The following is a 22,485-nucleotide window of genomic DNA, read 5'->3' on the forward strand; positions in this document are numbered from 1 at the left end:
ACATCCTAAGGCCTTGTAAAAATATAACCAAGAACTGTTGTGTAAATACTCAAAACAACCTTCTAATTATACTCTTAAAATATTAAATTCTAAGTAGATAAATTAATTGCTAACTTACATCCCTGTCTTCTTCCCTCCCAAACTTGCAACAAAAATCTCAGAATCAACGCTTATTAATTACAAAAGAGAAGATTCCTTTGGTAGTTCAACTTCAAAACAAATTTTCACAACATTATATATTTAAGATGTATGGGGAAATGATGAAGCGGCTGATAATACATTTGGAAATTTCAATTGCTTTAGTAAAACATCAACATGCCACAAAGAAGAAACCCAGCAAACACCCACCAACTACTACATCACAACATTGGCCAAATAAACGAAGACAATCGCGATAATAGCGTCTAAGGCCGCCCGAAATTTTCCAGTATACCGTTTCGACTATTTCCATCAGTTTTGTTGAGCCCCATTTTTGAGAACTGCATCTTCTTTGCAAAGCTGCAGAGCTTTTGGATCGAGCGGAATGGTTCCCACCGTCAAAACATCAGAAGGTTCAGTGTTATATCCATTAACTTCGATCGGCATTGAGCCTACAGTGACAACTTCAGCGTGCTTGGAATTTGCATCACTCGCAGCAGCTGGTGTACCACCCTCCAAAGGCTTCTCAGCCACTTTCTGGCCAATTTCAAGAGATTCCATCTTCAGAGTCGACGAAACATCAACTTTTTCGCCATCATCGTGCTTGGGGGGATTTTCCTTCACTACCACAGCACCAGTATTGCCAGGATTTGAGTAGACCTGCTGCTCAGCTCTCGAGGCTACACTCCGTTCCAACACCCTCGAACCATCGTTGGTCTTGTTGAGGTTCTTATCATCTCTCAAAGGCAGCTCAATTACACAATTTAGCTGTCGACTATGATCTAATGCAGGTACAAAATATGGACGCTCAAGCCTTCTAATAACCAACCTCGCTTTCTCCTCCTGCATGATCTTCTGACGGTTTTCATAATAAATGAAGTCGTCGAGTAAAGAGGTCTTTAATGTATGACTCTTGAATAATTTTAGCATCTCCAGACCTTTTTTAAACGGTATCTGCAAAAGAAAATATAATTAGTTAACATATTGTTTGAAAGAAGTTAGAACCAATTTGACTGTTCAAAAACAAGTACTGGCACTTAGTTCCGCTACTAACTAGATAGTAAATCAATTCTAGAGTAGGACGCCAATCAAATCAAATTATCAAGGAACACATCAAACTTCCAAAATATTGGCACTTCACTCCTCTACTAACAGTTTCAGCATCAAAAAAGAACACCAAGTAGCAAGGCTATGCTTTCCATAAACGCTTCAATAGAATCACATCCACAAGAAGTTCGATCAATCCACAAGACTTATGAATGCAAATGTAACCTATCAGAGGGTGGCAAGATATCCAAATTACTCCTAAACAGAACATAAGAACATGGATGGTACGCTGCCGAACTAATCGAAGAAATATTTTCTACGAATAAAGATACTACTAGACTGAATAGAAAATAACAAATCTACTTACCTCTTGAGTATCTCTGCTATTAGTAACGGGTTTGTTCTCATTATTCTCCAAAATGACATGCCTAAAGTAGTTGTTTGGCACATCTTTGATAATGTGCCACTTAACAGGGAAGCTTCCATTCCATTTATCCTGCTGCCAGAAATCCATATCCCTGTTGAAGTCCACAGGGCCAACCATCTCTGCTACACCACAGAACTGACCACTAGCATTGACCTATATAGAAAGAAATTAAATCAAAAACCTCAAAGGAAAAAAGAATATTTAATATCAGAAAATCTGAAAAGAAACAATGAACTTACAGAGAAAAAAAGGAATACAGGACAGCTTCTTGATTTTGCTGAAACTATTCTCCGTGCATCTTCGTATGCAAAATTCAGTTTCTTATTCCCATTGGAAGTAGACGACCAAACATTATACTTAATGCTCTTGTGAACATCATCCTCACTGTAAGATTTTATTACAAAAAATTTTGCATCCGCATATTCAATAGGAAAATCATCCTTATTATATTGATCTGTGTAGATAATAATGTTTCCATCTGCATTACCATCTCCAGCCTTGGTTGTGTAGGCCTTCAGAACAAGTTGGGTTTTAGATCTGCTGATTCTAGGACCTCGATTCTGCTCACTTAAAGCATCTGGATTAGCATTTGCACCATCCAGAACTCTACCAACTTGAACCTTAGGCTGATGTTTAGGGATCACAGCCTGTCCATGAGCACTTGATCGAAAGTCAGAAAATGCATTATTGATAGGACGAGGTACTCTCAATTGACTATGTTGAGACACAACCTTTCCATTTGAAATGTCATCTACTGGTTGAAGTGAACCATAAGCACCCCTACCCTGTAAGCTCAAATTTCAAAATCCCAAAAATTTCCATTAGTCACTGAAAGTGAAAAGAAATTTGCACATGCACACAACATCTACAGTGTAAAACTAATTGAATAGGTCATCTCAACCATACTCGCTGCAACAATAAACAAATCAAACCATAAGAAACAGCATGGACCATGAAAATTCCTTCCAAGCAAGTACAAAAAAATTACCTACAATACAAGAAAAACATTTGAACTTACCTGAAAAACGCGTGATGAAACTGATCCAGCATGACTACCAGCAGAAATGCTACCAAGTGTTGAACTTTGCTTACTTGGACCAACATTTGCTCTTGGCACTTCTGATAACCTTGCAAAAGAATTTCTCTGGTCTACAGCAGGTTTGGAGGGGTTACTAGAATAGCTTCCAGAACTCTCATTTTTTTGTATTCTTCCATTTCCATTCGATCTATTGATTGAAGGGTCAACCAAGCCGATGGAACTATTGGGGACAATATCTGGCTGGACAATAACAGGGACATAAGCAGGAGAAGAAACGGAGCTGTCGTAAGAAGGAATGGTGTAATATTGTTGGGCCCCTAGATATGAACCATCTGGTCCTATCACAGCACCATGTATGTAAGGATTATACGGGTTGTATTGAGACTGTGCATATCCATAGCTTGGCGTATAATATACATAAGATGAATTCTCATTTTGAGCACCCTGGAACAAGAGAGAAAATAAGGCCATAAAAAACAAAGTTTAAGTTTGGGTGCTCAAGCAAGAAAATATAAAATGCAAATATCTATTACTCACTGCGTATTGGATATCTGGACCATCTAAACCAAAAATCCGAGAATGGTCCTCCCATTCGCCAGGTGATTCAAATCCTATAATAGTCAAGACACAAGTAAGTCATCATAACATCATTTAAATTGCTACTTCATATGTTCGTGAAGATTACCTGTACAGTAATAACCATAATTGGCGGCAGTAGGATAATAAACACCCTGATCAAAAATAAACTCAGGGGTGGCTCCTTCACTGTACATGTTTCACTTGGCTCAAGAAACAGATTTATCAAATATTGCTCGATTCAATGCCTTCACAGTGAAGTCAAGATTGAGAGAATCTACAGAACATCTGAACCCAACGCGAGGCCCAAAAAGAGAACAAAAGATAAAAAATTAGAAGTTGTACTCAAACAGAATTATTCAAGATAAGCAGAAAATAAAACATATTGAGCATTCCAAATCCAAAGTACCGAAAACAAGGGAGCAATAAGGTTACCAAGCAATTAAATGACAGACTCCGTATAAAGGATTTCTGACTTCGTACAATCAAGAACCGGACTCCAATGAAGCAAGTTTCAACGGATGGTCTAAAAAAACAAATGGTCTTATTAACTTTAAAAACCCCACTAAAATGAAAATAAACTACTTCCCTGATGGCAAACAACAAAGAAACTCAAATGAATGACTTCTTCTAACAACCTACAAGCTAAGGTTAGCAATTACAGGGAAGAAGGCAGCAGCAAGTCAGAGCCACTATTTAGTTGACTAAACGGCCAGATAAAAGACTCGTCCTTGACTCAAGTCCCTGAACATCAAAACTTACCGAGAAGTAAAAGTAATTAACAGTAAAATACTGGAATCTAAGTCAAACATCCACTTTCTCATCCAATACCTCAAGAAACACAATCAAGTAAAACAAAACAAACCAACAACGAAAGCCCAATTGAATATAACAAGAACACAGCTCAAAATCAAAACACATCGAGTAAAGTTACTTTCCAAGGAAATTTCCACCATAAGGAATCGACAGAACAAGAAAATTCAAACTCCCAATTAGTAATCGCGTAAAGAAACATTCAAAAACAGAATCAGGCAAGGAAAACGAAAGATGATAGAAATTTGAAAAGGAAGAGAAAGGGGAGATTACAGAGAAGTAAAGAGCAGGGGAGAGAGTGAAATAGTACCAGAGAAAAGGTAATTGGAGCCATGAAAAAGCCCTACAGCGGTGGAGACAGAGATTGAGATTGAGAATTAAGAAGAAAAGGGCCGGGGTTTCTGCAACATGGGAAGGGATGAAGAAGAAACCCTAACCGGGAGGGGAGGAAGAGGAAGAAGAAGGAGAAGAAGGAAGGAAGGAGAAAGAGATGGAAAAAGGGGGGAATTTGGGAGGGCGGTATTATTTTGCGTGTGTAAAGAAAGAGGAGATTCCAAGGCTCTACGCAGCGTATCCCTTGTTTGACGAAAATACCCCTAATGACTTTTTGAAATTACAATTTTGCCACTAATAAACCCAATGGACTGGACTAGGCCTACGTGGCTGATCATTACCCTTTTTGAAATTACACTGGTTGACTAAAATACCCCTAATGACTTTTTCAAATTACAGTGTTACCACTTGTAAACCCAATGGGCTGGACTAAAGCTCTACGTGGCAGATCATTAGAGTTCTTTGAAATTACATGGTTGACGATAATACCCCTAACGACCTTTCGGAATTACAATTTTGCCACTAGTAAACCCAATGGACTGGACTAGGCCTACGTGGCTGATCATTACCCTTCTTGAAATTACACTGGTTGACTAAAATACCCCTAATGACTTTTTCAAATTACAGTGTTACCACTTGTAAACCCAATGGGCTGGACTAAAGCTCTACGTGGCAGATCATTAGAGTTCTTTGAAATTACATGGTTGACGATAATACCCCTAACGACCTTTCGGAATTACAATTTTGCCACTAGTAAACCCAATGGACTGGACTAGGCCTACGTGGCTGATCATTACCCTTCTTGAAATTACACTGGTTGACTAAAATACCCCTAATGACTTTTTCAAATTACAATTTTACCACTACTGAACCCAATGGGCTGGACTAAGGCTCTAGTGGCAGATCATTAGTTCTTTGAAATTACATGGTTGACGATAATACCCCTAATGACCTTTTGGAATTACAATTTTGCCACTATTTTAGGCCAATATGCTGAACTCGGTCTACGTGGCAGATCTTACAATTTTTGAGATTACAGTGGTGGACTAAAATACTCCTAATGACTTTTTTAAATTACAATTTTGCCACTATTAAACCCAATGGGCTGGACTAGGTCTACGTGGCAGATCAGTGCAATTCTTTCAAATTACAGTGGTTGACGATAATACCCCTAATGACTTTTTGTCATTACAGCTTTGCCACTAAAAAAATGAATGGGCTGGACTAAGGTCTACGTGGCAGGCCACTACAATTTTTTTAAATTACAATGGTTGACTAAAATACCCCTAATGACCTTTTGAATTACAATTTTGCCACTAGTCTACGTGGCAAATTTTACAATTTTTTAAATTACAGTGGTTGACTAAAATACCCCTAATGACTTTTTGAAATGACAATTTTATCACTAATAAACCCAATGGGCTAGACAAAGTCTACGTGGCAGATCCTTTCAATTTTTTTTAAGTACTTTGTTGAGTATCATTAATACCCAATGGGCTGGACTCGGTCTACGTGGCAGATCATAAGAAATTTTTGAAATTACAATGGTGGACGAAAATACCCCTATAACATTTTGAAATGACAATTTTGCCCCTAATAAACCCAATGGGCTGGACTCGGTCTACGTGGCAGATCGTTATTGGCTAGGGAAAGTATTGGATGTTATAACACGAGAAACTTCCGAACCACACCATCTTGTCTTGTTCAGCAAGTAAATGAATTGTTTCCAATACATGAGTGACACGTGTCACCTTCCAATCAACTATTTGATATAAATTTTAAAATATCTTGAAACAAGTTTTTAGACTTTCCATATAATCCGCCTAATCTGCGTTCATTCTAGTTTTAATATATCTTTAAATTTATTTATGACCATGTAAAATTAAAAATATTTATAAAAAAAATCTCAACGAAATAAATTATGGAATGAGATAGGCAAGGGAAAGCCATAGGCAAGTAACAAGTTGACTCGACTGATTAGTCGAGCTTTTCTTTCTTTGAAGCCAGCTGATAATGAAAAAGGGTGCCCCGTCTGCACGAACAGAATGGATGGACCTATTCTTCAAGGACCCGTTCTGGTGCGATTCGCAAAAGAATCGCCTACGGCAAGGTATGGCAAGAAGATAGGGAGAAAAGAATTCATAGAGAGAGAATGGCAGGCTCAAAAGAACTACCCTGGGCTGTTCTCTTCCATCCTGAAGAATAAAACCAGTGTATTCGAAACAATAATTTGGTTGATGCATTTAACGACACAAATTATCACATCGATCTAAGTTTAGTACAGTGTATAAGACATTAATTATCATTTCAAAGATCGATGGTTCGATCTCATCTCCTGATGAACTCAAAAACAAACCATACATCTCACATACAAATAATACAAATAATCCAATGTCTTGACACATTAATCACATGGACATCTCGACAATCTAAACACAACTCAACTAGTTTAGGCATGTACCCTCGATCAAGAACTCAAAAAAGAAATAAAAAATAGATAATTTAATGCACAAGAACACGAAGAACGCTTCCAAAACTGCAGGAGATAACAGTTGAGGTTATTTCTTCTTCACCCAAGCTATAAATATTGGAAATTTTCCAAATAATCTTTACCCAGATAGTCGGAGAAACGTAGTATATTCTGGATGTGCATTCAAGAATCTCATTGGGAGATCTGATGGCCATCCCTGTCCCTGGCTCAGGATGGGGTGATATTTCTCCAGTAAAGAGTAGACGATCCTTCCCTCATCTACCTCTTCATAACAACCTGCATTTCACCACAGCAGGATTTCGAACAAACACTCAAAACATATGCAACTGATACTCAAAACATATGCCAACTGATACTCAAAACATATGCAACTGATACTCAAAACATATGCCAACTGATACTCAAAACATATGCAACTGATACTCAAAACATATGCCAACTGATACTCAAAACATATGCAACTGATACTCAAAACATATGCCAACTGATACTCAAAACATATGCAACTGATACTCAAAACATATGCCAACTGATACTCAAAACATATGCAACTGATACTCAAAACATATGCCAACTGATACTCAAAACATATGCAACTGATACTCAAAACATATGCAACTGATACTCAAAACATATGCCAACTGATACTCAAAACATATGCAACTGATACTCAAAACATATGCCAACTGATACTCAAAACATATGCAACTGATACTCAAAACATATGCAACTGATACTCAAAACATATGCAACTGATACTCAAAACATATGCCAACTGATACTCAAAACATATGCATGTTAAATCATCAATAACCCAAAAGTTTAAGTTTATGGATTATGATAAATCTAATTATATCAACACTTCAACGATACTATCTCATGTAATAAGAACTCAATCTTCAGTGTTATAGCACTTAAGCAACTCACTTTAGAAACCTTGATTCAGAATAATAAGCATCCCAGGAAACTAAGAGCACTGTAAGGCATGTTCTAAACCCAAATATACAAGTTTATAGATATTCATTGCTGAAGGATCATGCAATAGTAATGTAGAATTAGCCAAGGGAGTGCATAAGTCCAGCTAAAAGCCATGGTTAGGGAAAAACAGGCTAAATTATAAAAAAATCTTTCGTACTTTTGTCGTTTCTTTCAAAAGTACACTTATTCTTTCGAAAGTTGTAATATAGTCCGTAACCTTTCATAAAGATTTCAAAACTACCCTAAGAGTAGAAATCCTTTAGGATTTCATTTGAAAATTAAAACCTAGAACGGTGTGGTGGTGAACTAAAACAATGTGGCGATCTAAATGTTTGCTCTAAGTTACCATCACCATATCCCAGTTTTATCCAAAATGTTAAAGGTTCCTACTTTATAGATAATTCTAAAACGTTATGAAAGGTCAAGCATATTGCAACTTTTGTAAGTTATGGATGTTTTTGAAACAAAAGGAAAAGTTTAGGGTATCTTTTATATTTTAACCCCAATAAAATGAAGAATCCAAAGCAGAAATCTGTGGGGTTGTTTCGAACTACCTCCCATTCCAAATCAACCATTTATTAGAGGCATGCTGCACTCCCTCTTAATCTAGCTGAAATTAGAAGTGTGGTACACTCGATGACAACTTTGCACTTTAAAAAAATTGAACGTCCAATATCCCATTTTTTGTTCCTTATATTCTAACCGCTCAAGCCCACCACTAGCAGATATTGTCCACTTTGACCCGTTACGTATCACCGTCAACCTCACAGTTTTAAAACACGCCTGCTAGGGAGAGATTTCCACACCCTTACAAGGAATGCTTCGTTCCCCTCTCCAACCGATGTGGGATCTCACAATCCACCCCCTTGGGGACCAGCATCCTCGCTGACGCACCGCTCGGTGTCTGGCTCTGAAACCTCTCCCTAGTAGACGCGTTTTAAAAACCTTGACGAGAAGCCCGAAATGGAAAACCTAAAGTGGGCAATATCTTCTAGTGGTGGGCTTGGGCTATTACATACATACTTCAGCTTCCATGATAATTTCGAGCTAAAATGGATCAGTTTAAAATATTTGATGTAATTATGAAGAAATTTGGTTTATAGAGAATGCATTTAGTTCCCTTGACTAATTGGATATGTTAAAAATACTACTTAAGCTCTCAAATCGAATAAAGAATTACAATTTTGAAATTGGAATGATGCAAATGTAATAGTCCAAGCCAACCGCTAGCAGATATTGTTCATTTTGGCTCGTTATGTATCGCCGTCAACCTCACGGTTTTAAAACGCGTATACTAGGGAGAGGTTTCCACACCCTTATAAGGAATGTTTCGTTCCCCTCTCCAATCGATGTGGGATCTAACAATCCACCCCCCTTGGGGACCTCCTTGTTGGCACACCGCCTAGTGTCTGGCTCTGATACCATTTGTAACAACCCAAGTTCACTGCTAGCAGATATTGTCCGCTTTGACCCATCACGTATCGTCATCAACCTCACGGTTTTAAAACGTGTCTGCTAGGGGAGAAATTTCCACACCCTTATAAGAAATGTTTTGTTCCCCTCTCCAACTGATGTGGGATCTAACAATCCACCCCCCTTGGGGGCCCAGCGTCCTCGTTGGTACACCGCCCGACGCTGGCTCTAATACCATGTATAACGGACAAGCCCACCGCTAGCAGATATTGTCCTATTTGGCCCGTTATACGCGTTTTAAAACCGTAAGGCTGTTAGGAATCACGGATCTCCATAATGGTATGATATTGTCTACTTTGAGCATAGGCTCTCATGACTTTGCTTTGGGCTTCCCCAAAAGGCCTCATACCAATGGAGATAGTATTCCTCACTTATAAACCCATGATCTTCCACTAAATTAGCCAATGTGGGACTCCCTCCCAACAATACTCAGAGGCTGACGGTGATCATAACAGGCCAAAACGAACAATATCTACTAGCAGTAGACTTGGGCCGTTACACCAATAACATAAATTTAGTTTAATAATTATAGAATTGTTCATCAAAATTAACAATTGATTATGTTAGCATAGCCCCCACCAATCCAGTATAATATGTGAACATGAAAACCATCCTAACTTCACAAGCTATCAAGAGTTCTACACTTATAATACGCCAATGGAATAGATGTACTTACCCAATTCAATATCCTGGTCGTAATCTTCCACATCCCCTTCTTCAATAAGAGTATTGTTTTCCAAATCAATAGCCGCTTTGGCATACCTATCCAGAAATTGTTCTTCAGTTTCTTCAAGTTCATCGGCATCAGAATCCTGAAACACATCAGAAGGTGTTAGAGAAAGGGGTTCGTCAACATGCCACTAATAATTAATCACAAAAAGAATTTGTGAGTATAGTGATCTTTAGCACACATTCTTGATATCAAACCTCATCATCTTCTATTTCATCACTGTCGTCCTCCTCCTCCTCTTCATTTTCATCAGATTCTTCTTCCTTTTCTTCTCGCACTTCTTTCAGCCGTATGGAAGCCTCCATCAATGAACTGAAGGACTTCCATAGGAAATCATCTCTTGGCTTTCCTAACTCCATTATTCGTTCCACCACCTTGACCAATGTTAACACTGAATAGCAATAAAAGAGAGAAAAAAGATATTTATATTATACTATTAACATATAAAAGCTCAAACAACAATCAGGAGGGAAACTAAGTAGTTCAACCTCCAAATATAGGAAAGCAGCTTTTTTCATTTTTTTTTTCAATCGGGCAATGAAAAGTCTCTTCTATTCGAAATTGTTTCAGAGAATTAGAGAAATATTTTAAAGCGAGCACCAATATCATGAGGTAACATCACTTGCTACCATCATAATTGTGCAACTACTTAGCTTCCTAGAGAAGATGGAATTCCAGCCTACAATTTGACAAAGATGGCATCATGAACTGTTAACCAGAACAACCAAAATTGTAAGACATAAAAATATATATATACACTTGCCTGCTGGCTGGGTGGAACCCATTTTTGCAGCCCACTGCTAGCCGATGTTGTCCTCTTTGGGGCTTTCCCTTTCGGGTTTCCCCTCAAGGTTTTTAAAATGCGTCTGCTAGGAAGAGGTTTCCACACCCTTATAAAGAATGTTTTGTTCTCTTCCCCCAACCAATATGGGATCTCACAATCCACCCCCCTTCGGGGCCCAGCGTTCTCGCTGGCACTCATTCCCTTCTACAATCGATGTAGGACCCCCCAATCCACCCCTTTTAGGGCCCAGCGTCCTTGCTGGCACACCGTCTCGTGTCCACCCCCCCTTCGGGGCTCAACCTCCTCGCTGGCACATCGCCCAGTGCCTGGCTTTAATACCATTTGTAACAAGTCAAGCCCACCGCTAGCAAATATTATCCTTTTTAGGTTTTTTCCTTTCGGGCTTCCTCTCAAGGTTTCCAAAACGTGTCACTAGAGAGAAGTTTCCACACTCTTATAAAGAATGATTCGTTCTCCTCCCCAACCGATGTGGAATATCACATGTCCCAACCCCACTTGTCATTTCCTTTGTTTTTTAACATTTTAGCTTTTTTTTTTTTTTTCTTCTGCTGTGTGGCTAGGGTGGGCAGCAAAAAAATGGATACAACCCAGCTAGCACGCAAATGCGTCTTTAAAAATTGAAAAAAAAATTAAAAAGAAAAAAAAAAGTTGGGAAGTAAAGAACTATGGGGTATAAAAAAAAAACATTGGTGAGATAAGATCCATCAACATTACAGAGTAAAATCAACTTTGATTCAAGAACCAGTAGAGCTAGGAAAAGCCACTGACCAATCAACTTTATCTCCGATTCCGCAGACAAACCGGGTGCAAAAGAGCTGCTACAGATATAACCAAGGGCTGAGACCCAGACTGTGAAGCCTCCTCCATCAAACTTCTCCAAAAGTCTTTCTACAGTATCAGGAAGACAGATATAGCATGTTGATATGGAAAGCAGTAAAGGCTTCCACAATGCACTTGGTTTGCTTTGGATTTCTCTAAAACAGGAAAATGACGTCCGACTAAACGTGACTACCAGCGACTCCTTAACGCCTTCCGCTTCAAACGAGTAACTAGGAACATTCAATAACATATGAATACACGAACAAGCTTTCCATGTAGCAGATGGATATTGTGAGATTGTCTGATTAATGAAAGCTCCAATGTTTTCTACAATAGACCGTTGAGGCACTGGCGGAGCTGGAGGAGATGGTGTTGGCTTCACAAAAAAGTTCTTCAGTGCATATTTGTTATTTAATCTAACAACTTCCATAATACAATTAAAGACTGAGAAATCCTCTGATTCTTCCCAAGAATGCCAGTCTGCAATAAGATCAGCCCAGACTGATACTAATTCAGGTACTTTAAGCTCTGAAATAGTATTGCTCCCTGTAACAGACACCATGATGAACTGAAGCAACCTTGATGAATGATCTATGCATGATGGAGGGGGCAACAATTCCTGATCTTCATCCATTTCCTGGGACAACTGAAAATTTATAATGAGAAATAAATGCAGAAAAGCGCCGCAAATTGAATGAGAAATGACACTCTTTAGTTATTCACAGCCTAAACTTTAGAGAAGTTTTATAGGTATCCATAACAAAGCAATTATTTGTTAACATTAAATAAACCATTAGAATAAAAAAAAATATTACTATAAAATAAAATAGTAATAAAACAAAATAAAATTTATTAATTGATTATTATTATGTTACTTAAAAAATATTATTGAATGAGAAATTTGCGCCAATCATAAATTGTCACATCATTGTTTTAAATTGATGACAAGGTTGCATATGATTATTTGAATCCAATTACATCTTCAAGAAACCACAAGCTGAAGACCTTCAATAAGATCGAAGCCGAGACTTTCAACAAGCTCAAAGCCGAAAATTTTCCACAAGTTCAAAGTTGAAGATTCAACCTCGAGAACAAACAGTTTAACCTTCGAATGAAATATACAATCAAGAGAAAGAATTAGAGAACCACACATAAGAGCTTATATGTAACTCAAAACAAATTAGTACACATTGAAGCATCATTCCACAAATTAAATTTCTTTTGAAATTTCATGGAAACAAATATATTAGCATATTATTTAGTAATCTATTTTAATTAGTTAAAATATGCCTGAGGTATTCTAGTAATTGAATTACATTTGATTCCTATTCTGATTCTTGACAATTTGAAGTAAGCAACATCAATGGGTTACTGATTTGAATTCTAGATAACTCCTACTAAACAACATTCCAACTTGAATTAGTTCTAATCCAATTTCAGCTCATAATGAATTCTAATACGTAAATGGAGACTTAGTCATGTAGGAATTTTACCATCAATGGACGGAAGGAAACATCTTCATAAACAGAGTCAGTTTGATAGCGTTATGAATAGTTTAAGTTCATAGCCTCTATCTTGTGTATGAATTCATCTTATTTTCATAGCTACAATCTATCTATACGTTTGGCTAGGTACAATCAATCTATCTGCCTAGGCGTGGATAGCTTTTCCCTCTTCTTGTATGTTTCATCTCAGCATCGCATCAATGAATTAGATCTTTGTTTCTCATTAAAAAATATATATATATACACATATCAATCATAATATTCAAGAAGATCTGAACCAGAAGATTACTTCACCATAAGATAACTAGGCAGTTAATAACTAACCAATGAGTACATGGGTGCAAGCCACGCCTGCTGCAAGAGCGACGAGAATGATCTACTGATTGTGGCTTGCTCCGATGTTGACCGTTCACATGATGCATCTTGCTCAGTTTTCTCAAGTATGAAGTTTTCCCAAGACTGAGCCATCACTGATAAAGCTGCAAACCCACGTTCAACAACCTGCGCCAGTGTCGAATTCATCAATGCTAATCACATTTTTTGAAGAAAATGTTCCCTAATGACACTTTAAACCATTCGAAAGTGATAAATATTTTTTTAAAATGAAACAATAAATACAGATCACGAAGGTGATAAGAGCATGAAGATAGAACGCAAACAAAATAGAGGGTGAAACATTAAGTTTGCTTTTATAGATTTTGAGTGACTAATTTGGTTAACTTAGATTCATTTTCATTCAAATTAACGACATTACTTTCACAGTTTGGATCGGACAAATGATTTTTCAACTTTCTTCACTCCTTCAAACATAAATACTTTTTGGGAAATTATGGAGATGTTAGTCAAGAAAATGAGCATCAAATTAGCGGGAAGAATTTTCACTCAACTCCGACAACAGAATCTTAGAAAATTTTTATAGCATTGTTTTTTCTTTGATAACAAAATTTTCTGCCTCCAAGTTGCATTCTCAATTTCCTTAATGCATTTTTTAGCTCTGTTTCAAATTAATACAACAATGATGTTTGTTTAAAAAAAAAAAAAAAAAAAAAAAAAAAAAAAAAAAAAAAAAAAAAAAAAAAAAAAANGTTCTCACGGGAGAGTTGAACATACTTGAGGCCATGGCTCCAAATTAGGTGGTATGCTTTTTGAGATTGGACCAACCAGAGACAAAACAGCGTGAGGAATATGGATGGCGACGTTTTCATTACCAGCTTCCACAATGGAACTAAGAAGCTGAAACAAAATGGAGTTCTCTTCATCATCTTGGCCAATCCCACCTATTACAACTTGAAGAAGAGGTAACCACTCAGGTGGCAAGTAGTCATTCTGAAGAGGAAAAATATAGAATCTTAGTGACAAATCTGGAAAAAGAAAATAAAATGAAGTCCAACAGATTATCCAACAAGTTCGATCAAGAAGCCTACTTCAAGAAGCTTGGCTATGGCTCCAGCAGCAGAGACTCGGACAGGGTAAAACGAAACTTCCTCCTTATTAGGCATGGATAATGCCTTAACCAATGAAGAATATATTTCAGCACAGACCTCCTGAAAGAGGGTCAACGTTAGAGAAAGAAATGTGGGAGTGCATTATGTCATCAAAAATTCAATCCTCAATGTGGCAACAATTAAGGAGAAAAAATAGAAAAAGTGAAGTTTTTGTTTAAACTTGCTTGATCGTAAATATAAAAGCATGGACAATACAAGTAGCAGGAGAAGTATAATATCTCACTTCAGGCAGGCAGGATGCAAGCTCTCCAAGTACCCAATTTGCAGAGGCAACTAAATATGGCAGGCACGTTGACACAGCATATAGAGGCAACACTCTTGTGCGGATTAGAAACGTCACGTATCCAGGTTGTTGCTCCCTTAGAAACTGCAATACAGAGAAATACAGAGGCAGAATAATACATATAGTATAGACTATTCACACATCACTCGTGAATGTAGAAATCAGGAACTACTTACATCAAGCAAGCCACCATACGCAATTAGAACACCATAGTAACTGATAGCCATTGACAGACAAGAGAATTAAAATGAGTATAGAGGTGAAAATAACAAAAAAGCGGCGGAGTTAACTTACACGTATTGGAAAAATAGATACAAGTTTGAAAGCCAATGATATTAAAAAAAAAAGTAAAAACAAAAAAAGAGATGAGAAAGTAGTGAATAATGAACAAAAAGAACAGATGAAAGGGGAACAAAGCAACAGAGAGACTATATCCAGATAAATACAGTAGATAACAAAACAGAACGGGGGAACCCCAGTCTCCAAAAACTACAGTCAGTATTTATTCAAACAATATTCATTTTGAGAATGGGGTAAGATTAAGAAGCAAGTGTGACTTCAGTAAACAAAATGCAACAATCTTGCCAGTCGTTGAATACTCATGATGCTTGTTCTAATATTTACAGGCTTCCGGAGTCATGCTGAAAAACATGATATATTCTTTAGAATAAAAAATAATTTTAAATCCAAAATATTATGTTTGATACAAAAATATACTACAAATATAGCATTGTGGTAAGTATAGCATTTGTAGTAAGTGTAGCATTAGAGAAAAATATACTACAAATAAATAGATATACAAAAATGAAAGGAACAAGCATAGCCTTCCAAACAATTTTCAAAAAAGAAAATAAAGAAAAATAATTTTAAAACATTAGTCTGCAAAAAAATTTTGATAATGCCCCAAACAACTCAAATATTTTTGGCATGGAATAACAAATAAATCAAATAAAAAGTATGTAACCGAAATAACATCTAGAAGACAATATTTACGAAAACCAGTCTTTAAAACACTACTGGTCTGCGGTCTTATAGCAAAGCATCAAAAAGATTGAATCTACACATCCCATATTTTCATATAAAGTCCACTTAAAGTGTAGAAGCAGGAAATGAAATTGCATTCAAGCTTAAAGACTGAAGTTTAGGATGACACATGAGAACTTCTAGAGCGAACAACATTTTTTTTCCTTTGGCCATAAATAAGAGTTCTCTTTAATCATTGACTAGAGCGGAACAGTACATTGTTCTTTAAAACAAAGCTCACCAGTAGGTAGCTATCTACATACTTAGTAAAAAGCAGCAGAATTAGACAGTTTAGGTGGCACCATGTACCATAATTAACAAATAATTCAGACAATAGTTACAAATGCAACTGAACCAAGAGCTTCACACTTGTATGAGATCAATGAATAACACCTGATATTCAAATCATACAATGTAACGACTAAATTGGAAAGCCAGGTTGCATGTTAAAAAAAACTCACCTATTTACAATACTGGTTTGGGAAGCATTTGCATCAGAGGGAATAGGATATTTCGAAAGAAATGGAAGTACAACCAACTCCCCCATAGTAGCGCATTGATTATTTGTTCTCTTGCTGCCTTTTTTACGCTTTGATGAAGCTGAAGAACCATTCATATGGGTCATTGTGGGAGGCCCCTGTAGGTACTTGGATTAGACTAATGATAACACTTACTAAAAGGAATGGCCCGCACACATTTCATTATGAACTAAACAGGTAACAACCTTCGACAATGCAATAACGCCGAGCAAGTTTAATGCACTTTTCCTGGCTGTGTATAAATCCTCCTTCCAACCAGAAACTTCTTCCTATAAAATACAAATAACCAAAACTGGTGACATAAGATCTGATATGAAGATCAATTCATATGACAAATTGAACTATCTTACTACGTCAGATGGAAGATTCTTCCTTAAGTACTCATCTGGATCATCTTCCCACTCAGAAACGTCCTTTTTCAGAGATTTGACACAAAATAAGATAAGTTAACAAACTCTTGACAATAAGTGGATGTTATAGAGCAATATATAAGCTCTCCAAACTTTTACCTTCTCGTTCATTATAAGGGATGGAAATATTCCAGAGTGTATCAATGTTGAAAAGTGCGGAGAAACCAGCCTCCATCCCTATTTAATATGAATGATAGCATCCAATTAATTAGCCTCTAACTGAGTTACCATTTTGCTAAGGGAAGAAAGGAAGGCATAATTAATTCAAAATCAAGGTTAAAAATATAGAATCCATACTCGCCCCGTCTCCAGAACATGTGAAATCACATCGAAGCCTAGCGAAATAATCCTCTCTGATAAAGAGTCGAGCTTCTGCCCAAAGGAAACTGATAACTGAGAACTAAGAAAAAACCTTATAAAGTACGTCAACATACAGAAAAAGAAGGTAATGCTAAAGCATTAAAACAGTATGTTGAATAGGAAATAAACAAATAGGACAAATACAGAATAATTGCTCTCGAAAAAAGGAAAATAAAGGGATCACATCCAAAAGAATAAGACATAATGAATAAGTGAAAAAAACTTTAGGGACAGATATCCAAAACAAGGGTTAAACCTAGCTAGGGACCAAACCTCCTCCAATATCCCTCCACACTCCTCGAGATTCTATTATTTCTCTCAATGTAGATGCATTCCACAAACAAATTGTCTCAATTGGAGGATTTCAGTGCTTCATATTCCCGGGAGCATGCAGGAGAGAGAATGCATCTTATGAGTTGGGGGAGGGAATTTCAATGCCATCCAAATTTTGAGAGAAGGCCTACAATGAAGAGCTAGGGGAACCATAATAAAATATTAGTTCTTTTCCACGAAACAGGAGGTGGATTAGAACTGCCTATACAGCTTACTTGGTAAAGAAGGGCACTCTCTAGATATAACCCCATTTCGGCCTATTTCATTTAACTCACTCAAATAGTACTTACATGAGCATTTTTGCTATAATTCACAATGTTCAAGACACATTTTATGATGTGTGGCATCAACCTGAAATTGCAAGGGAAAGATAAACGTGAACGGAAACCCAGCACAGTTGATCTGAACTTGAGGGATTTTAGGATAATTGTATTACTTATCAGTATGCTTTCGGTGTCGGGTAACAAAGACGCAGAAAATAAGCAAGCTTCTCTTCGCAGTTTTCAACCTGCTCACATTGCCATACTCTGGGGAAACTGCAGCCTCAAATTTTATGGAATCTAGAATGCTAATTAAATCATGGCAAAACGATGGAAGTAGAGGCACCAAAGAAGAAGGCATATGCGATCTCACCTACACAAGTAACAGCATCATAAGAACAGAAACGTCTTTCCCTCTCTCATTGTCCAAGTAAATTTTAGTTCTTACTTAGAGATTTTAGTTTTATATTATAATAATAATAAATAATAGACAATAACAATCTCGTAGGCATTTTAAGAGAATTTTTAAATTTATAAAAAGAAATGGGCTAAGCTTAAGAACAAATACTTACAGAAAAGTAGACACATTTGCATACTATTGAAAGAATCTTATCTATCTCAACTTCCCTTCCATCATGGTTAGAAAGAGCCTGTGTGACACCAGAAACACAAAATCACCCAGAGTTTAATTTTGCTTGGGGAAGCCGAGATTTATGTGGATGGGTAAAGTGTGCCAGAACCTGTTCAACAAGACGATGGAATACAGGTAGCAAGGGAACAATAATCGTGTTTGCAAGTAGCTCTAACTGTGGTGGTACGGGCTCCTTAGAATCTTTAGGATTCAAAAAGTACTGCCAAAATAAATTGTGATTAAAGCTGTTAAGGGAACCTCAACTCACGTTGTAAAACTGTGTCAGCTTTAAACTTCCCTAAACTTCCATCAAGCATTATATAAAACATTCAAGAATCACAAATCAAAACATCAAAAAACAGATAGGAGGAGTATCAGTTCAGAGTAGGGAAGTTATATACTAAAAACCATTGCAGCATTTCACACTGTTGAACACTAATTTATTAACTTAATACCAAGTATCAAATGTATGAAAAATAGTAGGAATTTCGGGCTGCCATTTGAACTAAAAAATTGTCATCTAATTGTACAGGACATTAATCATTGACCAATTCGTACATTAGATCAAAACTATCTTTGGCTAAGTATGTAATCGGATGGCAGTTAGTTTATCCATGAATTTGAATGTTTGATAAATTGCTCAACTAAAGTCATGTACTTGGAAAGGTCTGCACGTTGTACAGAGAACAGACAAGGCGTTGATAGCAATCCATTGACATTTGGTTCCATTGTTGAAAAGATTGCTGTTTTGAATAGCAGAGCAAAGATCAGACACAAGTTCAGGCCATGAGCTCTGCTTCACAAACTCATTGACCACTATGCTGTGAAACTGCCAGAACATTATAAAAGAGATATAAGAAGATGATGAAGAAGAAGGAATACATCGGACAGATGGTAACGATATGTCCCGTAAACTAGCCATGCAGAATATGCAAGAAATATAATTACCACTTCAACCAGAACTTTTAGAACTTTTGGTTCCGCTTGGAATAAGGCTCTCAGCAGTTCGTCCTTGAACCCCTTGCTGACTTTTGAACATGGAAATTCGCCCTCAATATTTCTCCTACTCAAATTTTTAAGGTAAGCAGCAGCAGCTATCTTTTGACCTTGATCGTGACTTCCTACATGGAAGGGATGAACAGCTAAACCTTAAAGGTTAAGTGGCAATGAAGTTCGACTGAATTTGTTTATTGCAATTAACCTGAGTTCAGTTTGTGTTTAAGAGTTGATTAAACAAACCCCATGAAATTTAAGATCATGGAGGGAAACTATGTACGAATATGTCAAACCACCAATCATGGACTTCAAATCTTAAATAAGGCATAATAAGCGAAACCCAATATCAATTAGGGAGGAAATGACATTATAAGAGTTCAAACACAAGATCTCGTGCTCGGGTACCATGTAAAATCACCAATCAACCCAAGAGCTTAATAGATGGGTTAAGGTAAAATAAATCATATCAATGCTTCATCAGAATAGTCAATTTTAAATTCTACTCTTTTTGGTGCCAAAATATACCAATGGTCAAATATTTCAAAATTTAGGCAAGAGAGCCTGCAGTCCACAATCAATTGAGCCGCACGCTAAAAGTTGATTCAATTGAACTTAGCATCTCCATAATACACTAGAGAGTACTCGTGCTTTTACCTGCAGACGCTGCATTCATCTTCTAAATAACTAATGTGATTCCGAATGAAATTAAAACCATATGTTTTTTCCCAACTTCCAGTTCGAAAAAACACAAACAACTACAAACATACATTAAAATTCTGAAACCACCAAAACCAACCCTGGGGAATAGCTAGCTCCGAGCTCAACTTAATGTTATGAATAACGACTCTCCACAATGGTATGATATTCCATACTTATATACCCATAATCATTCACTTAATAAGCCAATGTAGGACTACTCCCTCCCAACAATCCTCAACAATCCTCCTCTCGAACAAAGTATACTATAGAGCCTCCCCTCAGGCCTATGGAGCCCTCGAACAGTCTCCCCTTAATTGAGGCTCAACTCCTTCTCTAGAGTCCTCAAACAAAGTACACCCTTTGTTCGACACTTGAGTCACTTTTGACTACACCTTCCAGGCTCAAAACTTCTTTGTTCGACATTTGAGGATTCTGTTGAGATGGGTAAGTTAAGGGCATGACTATGATGCCATGTTAGGAATCACGACTCTCCACAATGATATGATATTGTCCACTTTGAACATAAGCTCTCATCACTTTACTTCGGACTTCCCGAAAGGCCTCATGCCAATGGAGATATATCCTTACTTATAAATTCATAATCATTCCCTAAATTAGCCAATGCGGGACTCCCTCCCAACCATCCTCAAACACTTACTACCGCTAGTAAGATGAGACCCAACAAAATAAAGAGAAGTAGTTTAGCAACTAAGAGGAACTAAGGGAATTTGAAGAAGCTTTTACCAGTAGCAATACAAAGTAGAGCAGACGGAAGCTCAGGATGAGAAGATAGGCGATCGAGAGACTCGGTGGCTCCATGGATGACTTGCGGGTCATTGCTTAGCGTCTCGGATAGAATTTGAGCGAGTTTAGCAACTTCCATGAATCTCTGAATCTGTGACGGCCGCAACAGTGCAGCTAGTATTGAATAAACCCCAATCAAACACGGAGAGCGAGCAGGAGGCAGAAACCTCGGAGGAGATGGGAGTGAAGAGAGAGGAAGAAGAAGAGGAGAAAAAAGGGCGGGAAGGTGAGTGCTTGGGCAATTACAGCCTGCAAGCAACCATTGCTCGGACTGAAAATGGATCCGTTGCGAGGCTGGCTCGGCAGCCCATTCCAATGTGGCGACAGAATTTGGGATTGGGCCATAAAAACGAGATTAATATTAAAATACCAACAAAAATAAATCAAAATTAAATTTTGCTATAATATTTAATATTTTAGTTTTCAGTAATATTTTTACTTTAAAAAAAGTCTAAAAAAATACGAAAAATGTTATATTTTGTTCTAAAAATACACTTTGGGTTTATAAACGAGGAATACTATATCTACCATGTTTTTGGGAAGCTCAGAGCGAAGTCATCAGAGTTTATGCTCAAAATGGACAATATCATATCATTGTGGAGATCCGTGATTCCTAACAATTGGTATCAGAGTCATGTTCTAAACTTAGCCATGACAATAGAATTCTCAAATATTGAACAAATAATTGTGAGTCTTGAAGGTGTAGTCAAAAGTAACTAAAATGTCGAACAAAGGGTGTACTTTATTTGAGGGCTCCAGAGAAAAGAGTCAAGCCTCAATTAAGGGGAGGCTATTCGAGAGCTCCATGAGCCTCAAGGGAGGTTTATAGTGTACTTTGTTCAAGGGGAGGATTGTTGAGGATTATTGGGAGTAAGTTACACATTGGTTAATTTAGTAAAAGATCATGGGTTTATAAATAAAAAATCCTGTCTACGTTGGTACGAGGCATTTTGGGTAAGCCCAAAGCAAGGTCATAACTTTTAATAAGGTTTAAAATATGGTACGGGTGTTTTTAAAGTTTTTTTAAAAAAATTAAGGTAATTAATGAAACTTTTGAAAACTCGAAGGTATTTTTGAAATAATTTTAAAATTTTAGGGTATTTTTTAAACAAATATTAACGATTTCATTCGGTAAAAGGTAATTTTCAATTTTATGTCTAATAAGTCTATAAATTTTAAATATTAAATAGGTTATTGAACTTTCAATTTTGTGTCCGCAATCGTTGACATATTTAATTTTATTTTGAAATGAATAAATCTATTAGACATATAAGTTTCGTGCCTAATAAGATATTAAACTATCAATTACATTAGTGTACAATAAGCTTGTTTAATGGCATCGTTCCCGTGCATGCAGCTTCCCTAAACGACATCACTTCTACCTGTAAACAAAATCACTACAAAAAAATAATTGATACGATAGCTTACAAAAACATTAACATTGACGTTTTATATCATTTTTCATCGG

General features: G+C 36.9%; 2 protein-coding genes across 7 annotated transcripts; both read right to left on the bottom strand.

The window, feature by feature from the left end:
* Window positions 1-155: 155 nt before the first annotated feature.
* LOC111806856 lies at window positions 156-4,550 on the bottom strand. 4 transcript variants are annotated; one of them, XM_023692359.1, is made up of 8 exons: window positions 4,351-4,550; window positions 3,663-3,753; window positions 3,337-3,504; window positions 3,189-3,262; window positions 2,631-3,095; window positions 1,852-2,397; window positions 1,553-1,765; window positions 156-1,092 (listed from the first exon to the last, which is right to left on the bottom strand). In XM_023692359.1, exons 3-8 carry the CDS (start codon window positions 3,422-3,424, stop codon window positions 451-453), a joined length of 2,028 nt encoding a protein of 675 aa, XP_023548127.1. In that variant the 5' UTR covers window positions 3,425-3,504; window positions 3,663-3,753; window positions 4,351-4,550; the 3' UTR covers window positions 156-450. The 4 variants fall into 4 exon arrangements, with proteins under 4 accessions (XP_023548127.1, XP_023548126.1, XP_023548125.1 ...); XM_023692358.1 differs by having other exon boundaries at window positions 3,337-3,515; XM_023692357.1 differs by lacking the exon at window positions 3,663-3,753.
* A 2,057-nt stretch (window positions 4,551-6,607) lies between these two features.
* On the bottom strand, window positions 6,608-21,315 carry LOC111807225. 3 transcript variants are annotated; one of them, XM_023692853.1, is made up of 21 exons: window positions 20,958-21,315; window positions 19,467-19,660; window positions 19,177-19,347; window positions 18,628-18,738; window positions 18,460-18,537; window positions 18,064-18,260; window positions 17,918-17,978; window positions 17,232-17,306; window positions 17,034-17,111; window positions 16,875-16,937; window positions 16,710-16,793; window positions 16,447-16,622; window positions 15,139-15,178; window positions 14,903-15,046; window positions 14,599-14,718; window positions 14,285-14,500; window positions 13,499-13,675; window positions 11,619-12,306; window positions 10,243-10,436; window positions 9,992-10,127; window positions 6,608-7,140 (listed from the first exon to the last, which is right to left on the bottom strand). In XM_023692853.1, the coding sequence occupies exons 1-21, from the start codon at window positions 21,094-21,096 to the stop codon at window positions 6,983-6,985; spliced, it is 3,300 nt and encodes a 1,099-aa protein (XP_023548621.1). In that variant the 5' UTR covers window positions 21,097-21,315; the 3' UTR covers window positions 6,608-6,982. The 3 variants fall into 3 exon arrangements, with proteins under 3 accessions (XP_023548621.1, XP_023548620.1, XP_023548622.1); XM_023692852.1 differs by having other exon boundaries at window positions 11,619-12,315; XM_023692854.1 differs by having other exon boundaries at window positions 11,619-12,315; window positions 19,467-19,639; window positions 20,958-21,301.
* Between the last annotated feature and the right edge of the window lie 1,170 nt (window positions 21,316-22,485).

This window comes from Cucurbita pepo, chromosome LG12, assembly GCF_002806865.2.
Source record: "Cucurbita pepo subsp. pepo cultivar mu-cu-16 chromosome LG12, ASM280686v2, whole genome shotgun sequence".
NCBI lineage: Eukaryota > Viridiplantae > Streptophyta > Magnoliopsida > Cucurbitales > Cucurbitaceae > Cucurbita > Cucurbita pepo.

Excerpts from the sequence above, each read along its gene's own strand:
- LOC111806856 (XM_023692357.1), bottom strand. The coding sequence starts at position 3,424 with ATGTACAGTGAAGGAGCCACCCCTGAGTTTATTTTTGATCAGGGTGTT. Across the intron at positions 1,766-1,851 it reads CTGTATTCCTTTTTTTCTCT|GTCAATGCTAGTGGTCAGTT; the intron begins GTAAGTTCATTG and ends CTTTCTATATAG. Across the intron at positions 1,093-1,552 it reads ATAGCAGAGATACTCAAGAG|ATACCGTTTAAAAAAGGTCT; the intron begins GTAAGTAGATTT and ends TTTCTTTTGCAG.
- LOC111807225 (XM_023692852.1), bottom strand. The coding sequence starts at position 21,096 with ATGGAAGTTGCTAAACTCGCTCAAATTCTATCCGAGACGCTAAGCAAT. Across the intron at positions 15,047-15,138 it reads CGTATGGTGGCTTGCTTGAT|TTTCTAAGGGAGCAACAACC; the intron begins GTAAGTAGTTCC and ends TCTGTATTGCAG. Across the intron at positions 7,141-9,991 it reads CGACCAGGATATTGAATTGG|GTTGTTATGAAGAGGTAGAT; the intron begins GTAAGTACATCT and ends GGTGAAATGCAG.